Genomic DNA, 17992 nt, shown 5'->3' with positions numbered 1-17992 from the left:
ATTTAGAGTAAATTGCATTAAGAATCTAGCCCATATTGTATTTCCACAAGAGAGTTTGCTATCCCAGTGCCAGCAATGGGTTAATTCAATAAGGGCTGGGTCTGCTGTTCGTGGACTGAGGTGTTTTTCTGTTCTCTTCTAAACATGTTTGTGTCAGTCCTTCTGATGTAACTTTTTGTTCAACCACACTGGCTCAAGTTCTCAAGTCCAAAGATCAATACATGTTCATGCGCCAAACCTGTGGGCCAGACAGTATATAACAGTACAGGGAGTGCAGTGCATGCACAGTGCAGTCAGGGACAACCTTCACAAGCACACAGTTCATTTCTCACGGAAACAAGTTACTGAAAAGGATGGACGCCGGCATGGACTTGCTCCACAGCTCCGGAGTGAGCATGGTGCAGTACCTCCAGACCCACTACAGAGACTCCCAGAGCTGGTTCCTGTTCGTCTCCTTTGCTGCAGACCTCAGGAACACCTTCTTCGTCTTCTTCCCCATTTGGTTCCACTTGAGCGAGTCGGTGGGAGTCAAACTCATCTGGGTGGCCGTCATCGGGGACTGGCTCAACCTCGTCTTCAAGTGGTGAGTAGTGGAGATGCCACCACTGAAAGATTGAAACTTTGGTGCCTTTACCTGAATGATGAAGTGCTTTTAAATTAAAGTAGCTCAGAAATGCACTATGGTACACAATAGAAAACAATAAACTGAATACATTTAATATTCCCATTTCATAGGAGTTTGAGGCATTTAAGCTTTTTGAGCGAGCCTAATTAGACACATTTGAAGCTGATTAATCACACTACATACCTTTTCTACGGGTTACTTAATATTAAAGATCACAGGTAAACCTGGAATAGCTCGAACTGCTACACAAAGGGAGTCTTAAATTATACTCTGTACATACTATCAACACTTAAAAAAGAGAATACATTATATTTAATCAATGGAGGGGCTGAACATTAATCCAGCTATGTGAGCTTCCTTGCATATTTCTGCTCTAAGAAGTGGCACCCTTTCTCTTTGGTGGTGAGGAAGAAGTTCTGTCTCTGTGCCAGTTCTTTCCTTTGTCTACTCTAACGCTGTATTATCAGTTCCATCTATAAAGTAATTACACAGGGGCTGTTTGAATGATTACAGTATGACGTAAACATTACTTTCTGATGCATTTCACACTTTAAAATAAACCCCAGACCTAACATTAATTCATCATGAAATGGAACTCATTACCATGAGCACATAGGGCCTCATTTATGAAAGGGCACTAAACTTTATAATTGCCATTACTTTTCAGGTTAATGATTTCCGTATTTACTACTGTAATTTTATTCATTATCGCGTGAAATTTGGACATATTCTGGTGGACTCATTTTATTGTGCCATACTATGGTAATCAGAATGAATATGTGATTTAAGAACATAAGAACATAAGAAGGTTTACAAACGAGAGGAGGCCATTCAGCCCATCTTGCTCGTTTGGTTGTTATGTATAGTATCATGTATTACTTGAATGGTAATACATGATAATGTATTTAAATGAGACACCCTGCTCTGAATAATGAGATGAGCTTCATTCACACTGTATTTACTAAAGGGCAATAACTGTAGTGTGCACATTAAAGTGAGCGATAATTAGTTTGTTTGGACATCAGGCTTTAACCACTGATAGATAGGCGTGCTATTTGAACCTATTTATTGGCCTGAAAACTAGTGATGTGCAGTTCAATTTTTTTTACTTGATTCCTTTGATTCATTCAGTTTAGTGAATCAATTTAACAGATTTGTTTGTTTGATTCACTAATTCACTAACGCGAAATAAATCTTGCTGAATTACTTGGTTATGAAAATTTGTTTGAACGGAAAAATCTGGCAGCAAGGGCCATTTAAGTTAAAACTGTTCACTTGGTGTGCCACACCATAAAAACACACACACATTATATATACTATATATATATATAGTATTTTACTTTTAATGGAAATCTCAAACAGTAAAAAATATATATATATTATTGCAAAATCTTTTTAACAGCACTGAAAAAAAAAGACACAACTTTGAAATGTGCCTTTTTATGACTTCTGTTCGGACACTTGGCACTTCTTTTCTCGATACTTGATATCAATGCTCATTACGTGTTCTAATTCTGCAACTTTTCCACACAATGTCTGTTGATGAAGAATCTTGTAAGAAAATGGGTACTTCTGCATTTCTTTCTTAAATTCTTTCCAGCACTCTGCTAGCTAATCCACTCTTTTGCTCAGTCATATATGGTGCACCCTCTGTTGTAATCCCACCAGTTTTTCTTCCAAGGTAGTTCTGCACTTTCCATGGCTTCCTGAAGTTAAAAAAAGTCCTGTCCTTTCATTGAGACTCCATAGCTTCTTTAATTACCAGTAAACTCAAAATACGTTGCTGTCCCCTGCTGTGTCTGTTGATCGCTCATTTTCGGTCAATGTAAGCCACCTCCACCTCCACAATAATCTACTGACCAAAAGACACAAGAGTGTATAACTGCAGGAGACCTTGCTCGTGGTGGCCTGTGGTGGCTTAGCTGTGGTGGCTTATTCACACGCAGCTTCAAAATACGTCATCGCTGAATACGTCACACCCCTATCACGTGACAAGTGAAAAATAAGGCTGAAATCAGTTTCACTTTGCTCTGCTTGCTTTGCTCACTCCTTGTGTTGTGAAATGAAGAGGTGTAATGCTTCAGGAATTAAAAGTACATTTTAAAATACCTTGACTATTATATGTATGGTTATACTTTACAATGAAACGATCACTGTAAATGTCTTGTTTATATCTTTTACGCAACCATCCCAAACGAGTAGGCCCCTGTATCTTTTTTGAAAAGTAGAATCCAGATTACTACTCTATGAATGCATAACACTTTGGTTGCTTGAATAAAAGATCTGCCAATTAATTTCAAGACTTTCACCACAGCAATTTATTTGATTTAACGCTATTAATCAGTTTGTTGATATGGATTGGGAGGTCCACCTGTTCAACACAAATATAGCCATTTCAGATATTCTATAAAACACCAAATGAAACAATGTAACTTATTAAAAGGAAAAACTTTATTACACACATTAACACAAATAAATAAGTGACTGAACAAAGACAACAGGAATAAAAATGTTAACAGAGGAAAACAAAAACAATAACAAACAAGTAATATAACAGGACAAATTAAGATTTAATTAGGGGGGACAGGCAAAAAAAAAATATATATTATTTGTTTTCATTTTAACATAAGAACATAAGAAAGTTTACAAACGAGAGGAGGCCATTCAGCCCATCTTGCTCGTTTGGTTGTTAGTAGCTTATTGATCCGAGAATCTCATCAAGCAGCTTCTTGAAGGATCCCAGGGTGTCAGCAGGGGAGTTGGTTCCAGACCCTCACAATTCTCTGTGTAAAAAAGTGCCTCCTATTTTCTGTTCTGAATGCCCCTTTATCTAATCTCCATTTGTGACCCCAGGTCCTTGTTTCTTTTTTCAGGTCAAAAAAGTCCCCTGGGTCGACATTGTCTATACCTTTTAGGATTTTGATTTAGGATTTTGAATGCTTGAATGTAGATGGGGTGGGCAGGGGAGCGGAGAGGGAGAGGGGTAGATGTAATCCAGAGGTGAGGTGGGGTGGAGGATGATCCGAGACTTTTCACTGTACGTGGTTCTGAAGGAGCTGTGTGATTAAATGTCAATGAGCTCTTCCAACAGCGTTGATGGGACAGAGGGTGGCAGTTTAGCTTCAATATTCTCACTAATGGGGTTTGTAACCCACAGGTGTGTAGCGGCTTGTTCCGTCGTGAGTTCAGGAAAGTAAGTATTACATTTGTTTTGTAGACCAGACAGATGTGCTGCCAGCTGCGGTTTGATTACATCAAAGTCATTGTTTCAATCCTGAATGAAAGAATGTAAGAGCTCAAACATATCAGTAGTCCCCCCACAGACACGAACTTTTTAGAGTTGTAATTTCCTTTTGAATGCGTCAATTCTTTCATGCTGGGCAATAAAATGAGTGCTCCCACCTTGCATAGTTTTATATCCTCTTTCAGCACTTCGGCAAGTTCGGGTTTCTTATCGGCTAAGAAAGTACGTAACTCTTCCTTGAGATTAAATATACTGGTAAACATTCTGCCTCGAGATAGTCATCTCACCTCTGTATGCACGAGCAAGGAATGGTGCTCTGCGCCCACTTCCTCACAAAGTGCAGCAAAACACCTGGAGTTTGTTGCTCTGGATTTAATCAAATTAACAAGTGTTACCGCTGTGTTCAGAACACTGTGAAGACCGGGTTCAATATCTTTCGCAACAAGCACCTCTCGGTGTAAAAAGCAAAGTGTCCAGATAAGTGCAACAGCTTTTATTTTTTACACAACACCAGAATGCTTTCCGGTCAATGCTGTGGCTCCATGCAGACCCCAGTGCAATTAGTCCAGCTTATTTCATCGAACATTTTGAAAATATCGTCTGACTTTGTTGTTGTCTTGAGCTCCTTGCAAAACAAAAAGTTTTCCTTTATTCCCTTATTCCACACATACCGAACATAGGCGAGTAAATGGGACATTTTAGAAATGTTTGTGGATTTATCGAGTTGTATAGCAAAATCATTGTCACACAGCCGATCAATGCACTGCAAAACTATGTCTTCGGACATAAAAGCGATCAGTCGTTTGACAGTGTCATTTTACATTGGTATTTTTGCCAGTTCCTTCGCCTTCTGCTCTCCAAACATTTCCTTTACAATTTCAGTGACACACGGCATTATCAACTCCTTAGCAATCGTATGTGATTTTTTTGATTTAGCAATTTTCTGCGCCACTATGTACGATGACACTACAAACCTTTTACCCGTGTTAATTGTGGATTTCATTACGGGTTTAGTACCAAGCAGTTCCTTAGCCTTTCGCTCAAAAAATGAATGTTGCTTTTTTATATATTTCATGCTTGGTAATTTGGAGGATTTCAAACATTCATTGGACAGTACTTGTGCACAAATTACACACTGCGGTTGAGATATATCTCCACTTCCAATACAAATAAAACCAAAATTCAAGTAGCTGTCTTGGTAGTTCCTTAATTTTGCAGGGTTAATAACAGCTTTATGTTTTTTACTCACAACACCACCTCCTCGCTGTTCTTCAGCCCTTACGGTTGAACTTGTTGAAGGAAGTTCTGTGTCATCATTCTGTAGGTTTTGTTGTTTTGATTCTGATGGTCGAATTAAAAATGTATCCATATCTGGTATTTATTGTGTGTGTTTCCAACGATTTTTCCTCTGCTTTGTAATCCGTTGTGATCCTGCTGAAATAGCTCTATACAACCATACCTAACCCGAGAACGTGTTACATAACCTGAGAATGCGTTAATTTTGGCGCATGCTTATGACTAGGCTTGCTACTTTTCGATTTTAATCAGTAAAGCTCATTAAACGTAGAATTTATTTTGACTGAAATAAATCTATATAGGATAAACGTCGGTAAACCATTCGCTATTTTTTGCTCTCATTCATTTAAATGACTGTCAGTCATCAAGACCGACTGCACTTTCATTTGCCAGCAACAGCGCCTGTCATTCAAAGTGCCTACTTTGAAATTAGCGGGTTAAGGTGTGGGTAAGCTTTTGCTATTATAGGTATATACAGTGACAATTACTAGTTTGATTTGAAAATGGGGCGCAAGAGGAAAACACTTAATGAGTATTGTGCACAATACCCAGACAGACGGCTGAAGTCTCCGTGGCAGGATGAAGTGGGTTTTTCCAAGTCCCTTCACAGCAACCTGCCGCTCTTCCGCCCCCCTTTCCCCAGGAACAGTCTTACCGTTTCTGATGCTGAAGCGGGTTTCTGGGATTGGGGAACGTTGTGAACGATCCTCCTTCTGGTCGGGGTCAGGAGCTGCATTCCAAACTAGTCCTGTGGGAGCAATGTGGTGTTCCACAAGTGTAACAAAGGCATTCGCGTTGACAGGGTCCTCTTGTCCAATCCATCTGCAAAGTCCAGGCGGCAGTCCCCTCAGGAAACGTTCCATGACTACACACGACAATCTGCACAGGAGTGCTGGTCTCAGGCTGAAGCCACTTCCGTACTAGGTGTACCAGGTCAAACATTTGAGTACGTGGCGCTTTCTCTGCACTATACATCCACTGGTGGAACCGTTGCGCTCTGACTGACTGGGTGATCCCGAGGCGTGCCAAGATTTCAACCTTTAATTTATTATTATTATTATTATTATTATTATTATTATTATTATTATTATTATTATTATTATTATTTATTTATTTCTTAGCAGACGCCCTTATCCAGGGCGACTTACAATCGTAAGCAAATACATTTCAAGTGTTACAATACAAGTAATACAATAAGAGCAAGAGCAATTTAGCGTAATCTTTGGCATCCTCTAGTTCCAGGTCAAAGTACACCTTCTGCGCATCTTCGGTCAGGAATGGCGCCAGTAGTCCCGCCCACTTCTCTTTTGGCCATTCTTCTCTCTCCGCAGTACACTCAAACGTGAGCAGGTATGCCTCCCTATCGTCTGTGGGGGACATCTTTTGCAGATGGTCACTGGCTCTTATACGTCCTGGGTAAACCGGTCCTGGATTGGCTGACTTATCCATATTTTACAATAAGATCTTTATTTCTTGCCGTAGCAGGTGATTAGTTTCCTGTTGGGCTACTGCAGCCTGCACCAGGCCCTTCATGATTTCTTCCATCTTGGAAAGTTATTAATATTTGTTCAGATGATCTGCCATTGGGTTAAAAAAAAACATATCCCACTCTACCACCATGTGTGATATAGCGCCCCCTTTTGGTAGTGTGGCAAGGCTGCTATCCTCACCCAGTTCTGAAATTTCCAGGGTTTCCAGGTTGTAGGCAGACTACTAACACATAATACGCAATAAATAAGTGTTTTATTTATTCAGTCCAAAACACAGCAATAGGGCAACTGGCCCTTTAAAGTAAATTCAAACAAAAACCTAGCTTTCTCTTAGCTCTACCTTAACTTTGGTGATTTCCCTCGTTTAGTCCCTGTCTATAAAAGGAGAGGACTAATTCCTGTTCCCCTTCCTGTTTTTAGCTTTTACCTTTATTTCCAGTTGAGCTACCAAAACTCCTTGTTTCCTTGTTTCATTGTTTCCTTGTTTCCTTGTTTCCTTGTTTCCTTGTTTCCTTCAGTAGTGTTTACAACCACACCCTCTGCTAACACCACACCAAGGACTGTTTGCACTGGTCTTTTATACCAGCCCTTATTAGTTAATTGTAACCAGCTGTATAATTAACTAATTTGTTGTACCCAAATTGGCCTCATTAGACCATTGCCTTCTGGGAGATGTAGTTTTCTGTCTCTGAACTACCTCTCTCCTCTCCCCTGCACCTGCAGTGGCACATGGGGTATACGCTCCTAGCAATAAGGGGACCAATATATCTTCCTTCTGCTATTCTACCCCATACTTTACCACACTATATATATATATATATATATATATATATATATATATATATATATATATATATATATATATATATATATATATATATATTATATACTGTATATATACTGAGCATCAAAAGAAACATCACTTATATTTGAGCATCAAAAGAAATGTATGGATAAAATTCACTAGATGTGATCGAAAAATGACAAACTCTGTTTTAGAGCAGTTGCAGTGACTTTTTATTGTGCTGATTAACAATTTACATCACGAAGATGCTGCAAAATGATCTGTCGGTCTTGGGCAGGTGTTGTGACTCCCAGTTCGTGGCCTGTCATTGACAGAGTGTGTCTGGTTATTATTATTATTTATTTCTTAGCAGACACCCTTATCCAGGGCGACTTACAATTGTTACAAGATATCACATTATTTTTACATACAATTACCCATTTATACAGTTGGGTTTTTACTGGAGCAATCTAGGTAAAGTACCTTGCTCAAGAGTACAGCAGCAGTGTCCCCCACCTGGGATTGAACCCACGACCCTCCAGTCAAGAGTCCAGAGCCCTAACCACTACTCCACACTGCTGGTTATACCGTCTCGCCAGGTTTGAAATTGCTGGCTGTGAGCACCCAAGACGGTGAGACACAGTACGCTGCCCTAGTCCAGCCTCCAACATGCCGATTGCATGAAGGCGCTGCTCTCTTGACAAACATGGCACATTGTTTTTTTCTGTGATTTTCTTTATTGCTTTTATTCAAACTTGCAATTCAACAGCTGAAATCACTCCATATCCAGTGTCCAATCAACTGTCTCACTAATTAGCTGATTAAGTGCATATGCTTCAGTCATAGTCACTCAAGCGTGTCATGGTCAAGGATGAATGGTTGACTGATTAAAAAGAACCAAAAACATTTCATCAATGTCCATCATTTATATACCTTATTTTTTTTTTAAATAAATGTGTTATAATAGTGATAAGTTTCTTTTGATGCGTGGTATATATATAGTGGTTTGCAGAAGTATTCACCCCCCTGCAAAGTTTTCACATTTTGTTGGCACCTGAGCGTACTCCATGACGCTTTCAAATTAATTTACATGTAGAATCTACACAAACTACTCCAAATTGATAAAGTTAAAAATGCATATAGAATATAAATAAGTAAGATTTACAGAGAAAAACAGATTAATCTCATTTGCATAAGTATTCAACCCCTTTTCTACTGCAGCCCTAAATCAGCTCAGGTGCAAATGATTTGTTTGAAAGGTCATAAAATTAGTGATCCAACAAAGCAACCATGAAGACCAAGGAGCTTTCGAAACAAGTCAGGGATAAAGTGGTAGAGAGGCACAGAGCAGGAGAAGGGTACAAGAAAATTTCAAAGGCGCTGATTATCCATCTCAGCACAGTGAAGTCCATCATTAAGAAGTGGAAGATGCATCATAGCACCCAGACACTACCCAGATCAGGTTGCTCTCCCAAACCGAGCAGCTGGGCAAGCAGGAAACTGGTTTGGGATGTCACTCTGAAGCCAACAATGACCTTGAGAGATCTGCAAAGTTCTGTGTCTGAGATGGGAGTCAGTGTTCACACATCAACAATAAGCCGTTCCCTACACAAAGCTGGCCTGTATGGCCCAAGACTCTGAAACTGGGGAGGAAATTCACATTTCAGCAGAACAATGACCTGAAGCACAAAGCCAAAGCCACCCTGGAGTGGTTGAACAAGAAGAGAATTAATGTTCTTAAGTGGCTCAGTCCAAGTCCTGACTTGAATCCAATCGAAAATTTATGGCGAGACTTGAAGATTGCAGTCCATCAATGATCCCCAACAAACTTTTCAGAACTGGAGCAATTTTCCCGTGAAGAATGGGCAAAAATATCACCATCCTACTGTGCAAAGCTAGTAGAGAACTATCCAAAAAGACTCATAGCAGTAATTGCTGCAAAAGGTGCGTCTACCAAGTACTGACTTAAGGGGCTGAATACTTATGCAACCATTGTATAAGTATTCAGAATACTTATGAATACTTATGCAACAATTTAATTTTGTACATTTTCTTTGCAAGTTTTGCTGACATTTAACCTCCTCCTCATATAATAGTGTTCAGTTTAACCACTACAGGTTTGAATAAAAAAAGTTCATTTGAAAAACTGTGCATACATTATTTGTAATTCAACAAAATGTGACATTATTGGTAGGGGGTGAATACTTCTGCAAGCCACTGTGCATATATATATATATATATATATATATATATATATATATATATATATATATATATATATATATATATATATATATAGCTGCATAGATCCATTTATATGCACATGGTTTGTATTTGATTTTGTATTCTGGATAAGGGCGTCTGCTAAGAAATAAATAAATAATAAATTTTGTATACATGTGAAAACCTCAAAATGAATAAACAGAATTGTAAGAAAAAATATATAACATTATTATACGGACAATACTGGACACAGCAAAGGTCATGATGTGTTTCTGTAAATTTTGCATGGTGTTCTGTAACACTATAAGCTAGCCAAAGTTTCAGCCCCTCTAACTATATTTTGAAAATGTAATCAAATGTTTTCAGTTGTTACATTTCTCAATCATTTTGCAATGTAGTCAGGATTTATTTCAGATATATGTATTGGTTTCTGGTTAATGACGGGATAACCTTGCTTGGTTAAAGGATAAGTAGCCTTACATTTATCAGTGGTTCTTATTGCAATTACTCAAATATTGTGTTTTTGTTTAGTTTTGTGAGTCTGTGATAAAGACATGTAATGTAGGCTAGAGTGGCGAAAGTGTCTTTCTCTTAGTAAATGCCAGTACCATCTTGTGCACAGCAGTGTATTCCCAGCAAAACTAAAGGAAACCTGTTCCCAAAGTATCAGATCACCAGATGGCGCTGGCTTTTACTTCTATAAAGACAATTCGGCTATGTTACATCTAGCTATGCTCGGCAACTAGAATTGAAGAACAGCTCCTAACCACAGCACATTAACACAGGTTCTTTAACAAAATACTATAATTATTCCATAAATATCAAGATAGATATTTATTCACGTTTCCGTTCTCCCTGTTTGTTTCTTATCAGGATTCTCTTTGGACAGAGGCCCTACTGGTGGGTTCACGAGACCACTTACTACAGCAACTCTTCAGTGCCTCACATTGAGCAGTTCCTAGTCACCTGTGAAACCGGACCCGGTGAGTATTAAAAAATATATCATTTTAATGGCAGCAGTGTGGAGTAGTGGTTAGGGCTTTGAACTCTTGACCGGAGGGTCGTGGGTTCATCCCAGGTGGGGGACACTGCTGCTGTACCATTGAGCAAGGTACTTTAGCTAGATTGCTCCAGTAAAAACCCAACTGTATAAATGGGTAATTGTATGTAAAAATAATGTGATATCTTGTAACAATTGTAAGTCACCCTGGATAAGGGCGTCAGCTAAGAAATAATAATAATAATAATAATAATAATAATAATAATAATAATAATAATAATAATAATAATAATAATAATGATGATGAATTGTACCCTTGTGGTCAATGAGTAGAAAAACTGTCATTCTATTACATAATCCCTTATTACTAACAGTACATTATTATTCCGGGTTTAAAAGGCATGTCGTATGCAGACAGGCTAAAATAATTGAATCTATTCAGTCTTAAACAAAGAAGACTATGCGACGATCTGATGTATCAGAACCTTCTAACAGTGCAATCTGAATATTGTGCTTGTTGTATTGCAGGCAGTCCTTCGGGCCACGCCATGGGTGCAGCTGGAGTTTACTACGTCATGGTCACCTCCATTCTGACCATTGTGCTTCACAAAAACAAGCCCTTAAACACAATCAAAAACTGGTAAGGTCTTTTCAAACAAGTTAAGATTGTTTATCGATTACTGAAATCTTCAAACACTCAATCATAAATTACAATGTAAAGGTTTTTACAAATGTCTTGACTTATAGTGCTTAAACATGCCAGGGGACTCAGGTTTAAGAGTTTAAGAGTTGTTGTGCAGTACATATATATTTGAGACAAGAAGTTCGTTCCATGATCGGTCAATATCTCTTTGGGGATCCCTACTCTGGCAAAGGGCCTACAATGTCCATCGCAATGTGTTCAAAGAGGGTGGAAATAATTGGCAGTGGGACTAAAGGGGCGGGGCGAACTTGACCCAGCGCTACTCGCTGGTAGTCTGGGCATGTGGCTACATATTTCGACACATCATTATAAGGTCCTACCTGTGCCCATGGCAGGGTTCACCTTATATAACAATTGCACTAATAATGAAATGTGGATATACTAGTCACGTTGCACCTTTAACATCCTTACCTTCAATAGACCGGACCTGCCCCCAAGTGTGCAATCGTTTTTCTGGTCCCACACTAGGTCTGCACTTCAGTCCCACATGTCCGGTATATTGAGAGGGGCTGGAGTAACCTCTGCTCTGGATGGCCCAGTAACCTCGCCCGCTTGGTCATACTGCGTACCAACCCCCTTTGTTTGGCATTTGCTACCATCAGAGTGTTCTCCCACCAGACCCCAGCCTCATCTCATTGATGCTCCTCACATTTTTTGATCCATCTCTCTCTTTTTTTGTCACCATTGACACCATTTTGATTAGATTTTGTATGGAATTCACATTCCTTCAGACACAAAGTCTGGCAAGAACTTTACATGGTCCTGTTATCAGTTTCAAGATACAAGGTGGAAACAAAATCTATTTGAAGCTTGGTACTTAATCTTATAAAGATTTGAATTTAACAAAGTCACATCTGATTGCTATTCACAGCAGGAGTCTTTGTAAAACACACCAAAACGAGTTATTTCAATTTCTAATCCACTTAAGTCTGACTGCCCAACACAGCAGGGGATTTTCTCTAAACAAATTTCTCTGGTAATCAATGACAAGTTATTTAATAATTATTATTATTTATTTTTTAGCAGACGCCCTTATCCAGGGCGACTTACAATTGTTACAAGTTATCACATTATTTTTACATACAATTACATTATTTTTTTTACACAATTACCCATTTATACAGTTGGGTTTTTACTAGAGAAATCTAGGTAAAGTACCTTGCTCAAGGATACAGCAGCAGTGTTCCCCTCCTGGGATTGAACCCACGACCCTCCGGTCAAGAGTCCAGAGCCCTAACCACTACTCCACACTGCTGCCCTTACATTACATTCAATGAGCATATTCTCATTTAAGCAAATATAAATTGTACTTTTTACATCACAGTAGTAACACTATAATTACACCCAAGGTTGTGCCAGCTGCAAGCATATTTTGCAATTACACTATTTACACCTGTGGTTTTTAAAGTGTATTACTTTGTAACCACAGATTTGTTAGTACATGTAGCTGTGATTATGCTGTACTGTACTGTACTTTCTCTAAATGCTATCTGTTTCCCATGTCATCTTAGGTGTGTGCGTGCTGTGCTGTGGTCAGTGTTCTGGGGTGTCCAGCTTTGTGTCTGTCTGTCCAGGATCTTCCTGGCTGCCCACTTCCCACACCAGGTCATCACAGGGGTAATCATAGGTCAGTTTGCCTTTTTATTTTTGGCTTTTATATTCAAAGTACGCAAGAATTAATAGCTGACAATGTGCCCTTCGTAGAAAATGCTTGTTTGAAGATGTCTACAGCGCTTTACTGTAGCATTGCACTTGAATCCTGACTTAGCAACCTGACTTTAAAATAATGGCACGAGATATCATGAGAATTGATAGTCTAAGTCTAAGATGTCCTCCTAGGTAAAGATAGTTGAGAAAACTCACATTGCAATGCTGAAGCAATGCTGTAGGATTATGGTCTCCATTGTTACGAATCCCGCACATTTTACAAGCACAAAAATAAAGAATGTTTGACTAACACTATGCTTTTATTAACAGGCATGATCGTAGCCGAAGCTTTCAGCCACATCCAGTGGATCTATGGCGCCAGCCTGAAGAAGTACTTGCACACCACCCTGTTCCTGTTCTGCTTCGCTCTGGGTTTCTACCTGCTCCTCAGTGCTCTGGGAGTGGACCTGCTCTGGACGCTGGAGAAAGCCAAGAGGTGGTGCGTCCGAGCCGAGTGGGTCCACATGGATACCACCCCTTTCGCCAGCCTGCTCCGCAACCTGGGCACCCTCTTCGGACTGGGGCTGGCCCTCAACTCCCCACTCTACACGGAGAGCTGCCAAGGGAAGCAGGGCCACAGCGCCCCCTTCAGGCTGGGCTGTATCGCTGCCTCACTGGTGGTGCTCCATCTCTTCGACTCCTTCAAACCCCCCACCAAAATAGAAGCCTTGTTTTACCTGCTGTCTTTCTGTAAGAGCGCAGCTGTGCCACTGGCCACTGTGGCCATCATTCCTTACTGCATTTCCAGCATGCTGAATCGGCATGACAGGAAGCTTTTATAAAGCACAGACTAGCTACTAATGTGGACAGGGTGCTACAAAGAATAGGATTTATTCACCCTGTAATGAGGTTTTAAATTTGTGAGCTTTTTCCATTCTCACAGAATACTCTACACAAGTACAGCTCAACGACTGTTATCTTTTGGAGTGAGTGTTGTTTCATTTATTCTACACACTTCCCCAGTCCAGCGAACAAGATTGATACAGACTGAAGGCTGCCCAACTTTACCCCATATCAAACATATCTAAGCTGATACCTTGACATGGCAAGATATTCTAGACGCTTTTTCTGCACTGAATGACAGGTTTTCCCCATGATGTCATCGGCCAACCAGATGACTCTGCAGATCAGAAGTGACAGCAATAATGAAGGGAAGGGAAACATGGTATGGCCCCTTCATTGACAGAGACAGCAAGCTGTAAGTGCCATGGCAAGGAATGAGAGACAGACAGTCTATGGGTGATGGTGAATGAAGCATTGTAGAGGCTCTACTCTGTATAATTTCCTATAATATTTCATTAATCCAGAACATTAGTGAAAGAATTAGGCCAAAGAGAATAGGGTCGGTTGCCATAAGACATGAAATAGGCACACTTTAATATTGTTTTACAACATTAATGACTTTGTGAGAATTGTGTGCCTGTACTTTTCAAATAAGTAGTGTAAACTTTGAAATAGACAACCTATGGACAAGCATGGTTGAAAATGAGAACAGTCTGAAAAGCTCAACGCCATTTGCCACATATATTTTATTCAGAAAAACAATTTGTTAAATATATCTGAGTAAAGTACCTACAGCATGTTGTTATGCAATAAAGAGTTAATGAGGAGAAAAACAGTTGGAAACCTGTAATAACTACAGGCACATTGAGTTAACAAAGAGATATGCAGCCTCTAATTATAGCTATTTTTGACTTAGTTTTTCCTATTTAAATAACTTTTTTTGAAGTAGCCAGCACCATCTGGTAATCTTCCACTTTAGAAACAGGTTTACTTCAGTTTTGTGATCTACTTACTCTTTAAGAGTACGGTTGGGAATAAGCGCTGAAGAATGTAAAATGCAAAAAGATTTCACATGTCCTATAACACATTGTAAATACCTCATTAACTAATTACACAACTATACGACACTTTTACTTGCTGTTTTCTGATGAGCACATGTGCCACACAATATGGAACAATATAAAAAACCACAAGAGGAGCGCTCTGCTTCTCCAATAGCCATCCATGGCACTACTACATGGTTTGCTTTTTAACCCAGAAAGCCAATATAGTATTTTAGTGTGAGGTTGTTAGGGGGTATTTATTTGAGGTTCTTTGGGAGCTGCTTGTAAAGATTGTAAAGCTTACAGCAGTTATCACTGTTGTTATCAATAACCTCTCTTGGGTGTTTTGAGTTTAAATGGCTTGCTTTTATAATAATAAAAAAATGTAAAACTAACAGTTGCATTTTGTTCTTCTGTTCTACAGAACATCATGGTTCAAGCTTAGCAAAGGAGGTCATATTGTAATAATACATTTTAGGAGACTGAGGGCCAGTGGTTTAATGTAGAGGCCTAGTTTGAATCGGGCTTCAGGCATAGAAGGGAAATTAGTTATCAACTTATCCCCCAGTAGGCAGTAGTGTACATTGGGCATCCTGACTAGGAACCGTCACTCAATTTAACTCTTCGAAATGTGAAATTTCGTTCCCTACAGTCCCCACTATTTTAATGTATATTGACACATACTGTTAGCACAGTTACAGTATTGAAAATTATGATTATAAATTTTATGATAGAACTTATGTCAAGGTAGCATTATGTTCGAAATACAGTAACCTAAACTAGCATTATATGGAAATGAACTGATCCCTTGGCTTTGTCAGGTATCAGAGTTATAAGAATATTTGCTGCAAAACCCTCTTGTTGGAACCACTGCATTCAAATCCAGCTGGAACACACTATACACTTAACACAAACCTTCTTAAAATGTGCTTTGTTTTATATCCGTGTGTCACAAAGACGGCCGGAGTGGGTGGCGTCAGACCAGATGCAGGAAATAAAACAACAGAGAGGTGTGGTTTGGTGGAGCTGAGCGAATGGTTTCGCTCAGCATTTAATAAACAGCACAAAAAATAAAAGGTTTTAAACACAAAACAGGACACGGCACTTGCGCCAAAATAAACAGACAAACAAAACGTACTAAACACTTAACAAACGGTGCACGAAGAGACAAACAAACACGGTGAGTACAAACACTTCTAGATTATTTCACTTTATATTTACTTTCCTCCTTCTCCTCACCCGTTCTCCACTCTCGAACACCCAACCCTGAGTGAAAGAAACATGCATCTATATATACGATTGTGCTGGGATTCAATTACTAATTAATTATTCACTTGAATCCCAGCACGTGAATTAATTACGTGCAACCCCGTGCTCACATATTACTTTTAACCAGCACGTGAAGTGATTTGTGCCCTCCTCGTGCCTAAATACAAATCTACACTTTTTAAATACACGTGAAACACAGACCCGTTTATATCCCGTGTACCAATGACTATACACCAACATTAACACACGCACCATACAACACATAACACACAAATGCACACAGGGGCGGGGCGCATTGCCACACCGTGACAACAGAAATACCTCTACAGTATCATTACAGAACTTGTAATGACACAAAAAATATACATATGTTTAACATATGGCTGTTGGTGAAGGAGGAGACGATTTTCCTTCCAGACTGATTTGGGTTACCAACCTGGCTGAGCTTCCCAGCAAGATCGGGGTCTCCGAACTGGGGGACACCGAGCAGGAGGTGAGGAATGTGGCAAAACGTTATTAAAAAGATGTTTAACTTAAGTGAGATTCATGTATATTCGACTTCATCCTAAACTGGTTTCAGGGGCTTACTATTTTTATACAGTACAACTCATTTTTTTAATTTAAGACATAATGGACAATTATGCTTTTTTTTATTGCACTAAAAAAAACAGAATACCATACTTTCTTTTCATTTGCTAATTATTTTATTTATTATTATTATTATTATTATTATTTATTTCTTAGCAGACGCCCTTATCCAGGGCGACTTACAATTGTTACAAGATATCACATTATTTCACATTATACAGATATCACATTATTTTTACATACAATTACCCATTTATACAGTTGGGTTTTTACTGGAGCAATCTAGGTAAAGTACCTTGCTCAAGGGTACAACAGCAGTGTCCCCCACTGGGGATTGAACCCACAACCCTCCGGTCAAGAGTCCAGAGCCCTAACCACTACTCCACACTGCTGCCCCATTTATGTGTTTATTGACAGGGACAATGTACAATTTGTAACATTTATGACATGTCATAAGATGTATTGCACCTGGGCAGGTGTAGAGAAAGGAAAGAAATAAACACAAAAATGGAAAAAGAAAATACAAATAATGTAGCATTTACAGCAACAATTTGCAATTGACAGTTTTATAAATAACTTTAAGTAATCTCCTCAAACATAATGCAATAATTCCCTCCAAACAAATACATAGTTATGATAACGAAAAGAAAAATTCATAGTACCATAATAATAATAATTACCCTCCAACTCCTGATCTTATAATCACAAACAATTGGCAAAATCCACTAATATACCACAGTTAAATCAAGGCTTGCCGTAGTTCTAGGAGCGAGGCTCAGCTTGCTATGCTAATCATATTGGTTCCTCAGCCTATATAGTACAGGCTCACCTTCCAATACTTGTTCTGCAAGCCTTTCATCGGAGTAAATCACAAGTAGCTACTGAACCGCAATCATGGATAATCTATGTGCTGATTCTTACGTCTACAACCAACCTCGATCTCCGAATCTGCCCAGATCCCCCTTGCATCTCCATCTCCTTCTGCATCTCCATTTGCTCTTGCTTCTCAGCCCAAGCAGTCTATTTCAATTGACCCCTTTTCTGATTTTGAAGCCGACTGGTCTCCATCTCCTTCATGCTACTCTCGCAGCTCAAAGCTTCCCGGAACCTCCAGACTGCCGTCAACCAGATCACATCACTCTGCTTCACCTTCGACTTCTGCTTAATGCAGTGCAGGAGCTCATTCAGTCCCCCTTTAAGAACATAAGAACATAAGAAAGTTTACAAATGAGAGGAG

At 39.3% G+C, this 17992-nt stretch overlaps 1 protein-coding gene across 1 annotated transcript; it reads left to right on the top strand.

The window, feature by feature from the left end:
- Positions 1 to 275: 275 nt before the first annotated feature.
- LOC117434667 (glucose-6-phosphatase catalytic subunit 1-like) lies at positions 276 to 15293 on the top strand. The gene is made up of 5 exons (XM_034057270.2): positions 276 to 583; positions 10536 to 10645; positions 11191 to 11302; positions 12877 to 12992; positions 13343 to 15293. Exons 1-5 carry the CDS (start codon positions 354 to 356, stop codon positions 13852 to 13854), a joined length of 1080 nt encoding a protein of 359 aa, XP_033913161.1. The 5' UTR covers positions 276 to 353; the 3' UTR covers positions 13855 to 15293.
- Positions 15294 to 17992: the final 2699 nt, after the last annotated feature.

Source organism: Acipenser ruthenus, chromosome 28, assembly GCF_902713425.1.
Source record: "Acipenser ruthenus chromosome 28, fAciRut3.2 maternal haplotype, whole genome shotgun sequence".
NCBI lineage: Eukaryota > Metazoa > Chordata > Actinopteri > Acipenseriformes > Acipenseridae > Acipenser > Acipenser ruthenus.
The sequence above is the reverse complement of the archived record's forward strand: the minus strand, read 5'-3'. Positions and strand labels throughout refer to the sequence as shown.

Coding starts and splice junctions, on each gene's coding strand:
- LOC117434667 (XM_034057270.2), top strand. CDS start 354: ATGGACGCCGGCATGGACTTGCTCCACAGCTCCGGAGTGAGCATGGTG. Junction 584..10,535: donor CTCAACCTCGTCTTCAAGTG/GTGAGTAGTGGA, acceptor GTTTCTTATCAG/GATTCTCTTTGGACAGAGGC. Junction 11,303..12,876: donor TTAAACACAATCAAAAACTG/GTAAGGTCTTTT, acceptor ATGTCATCTTAG/GTGTGTGCGTGCTGTGCTGT.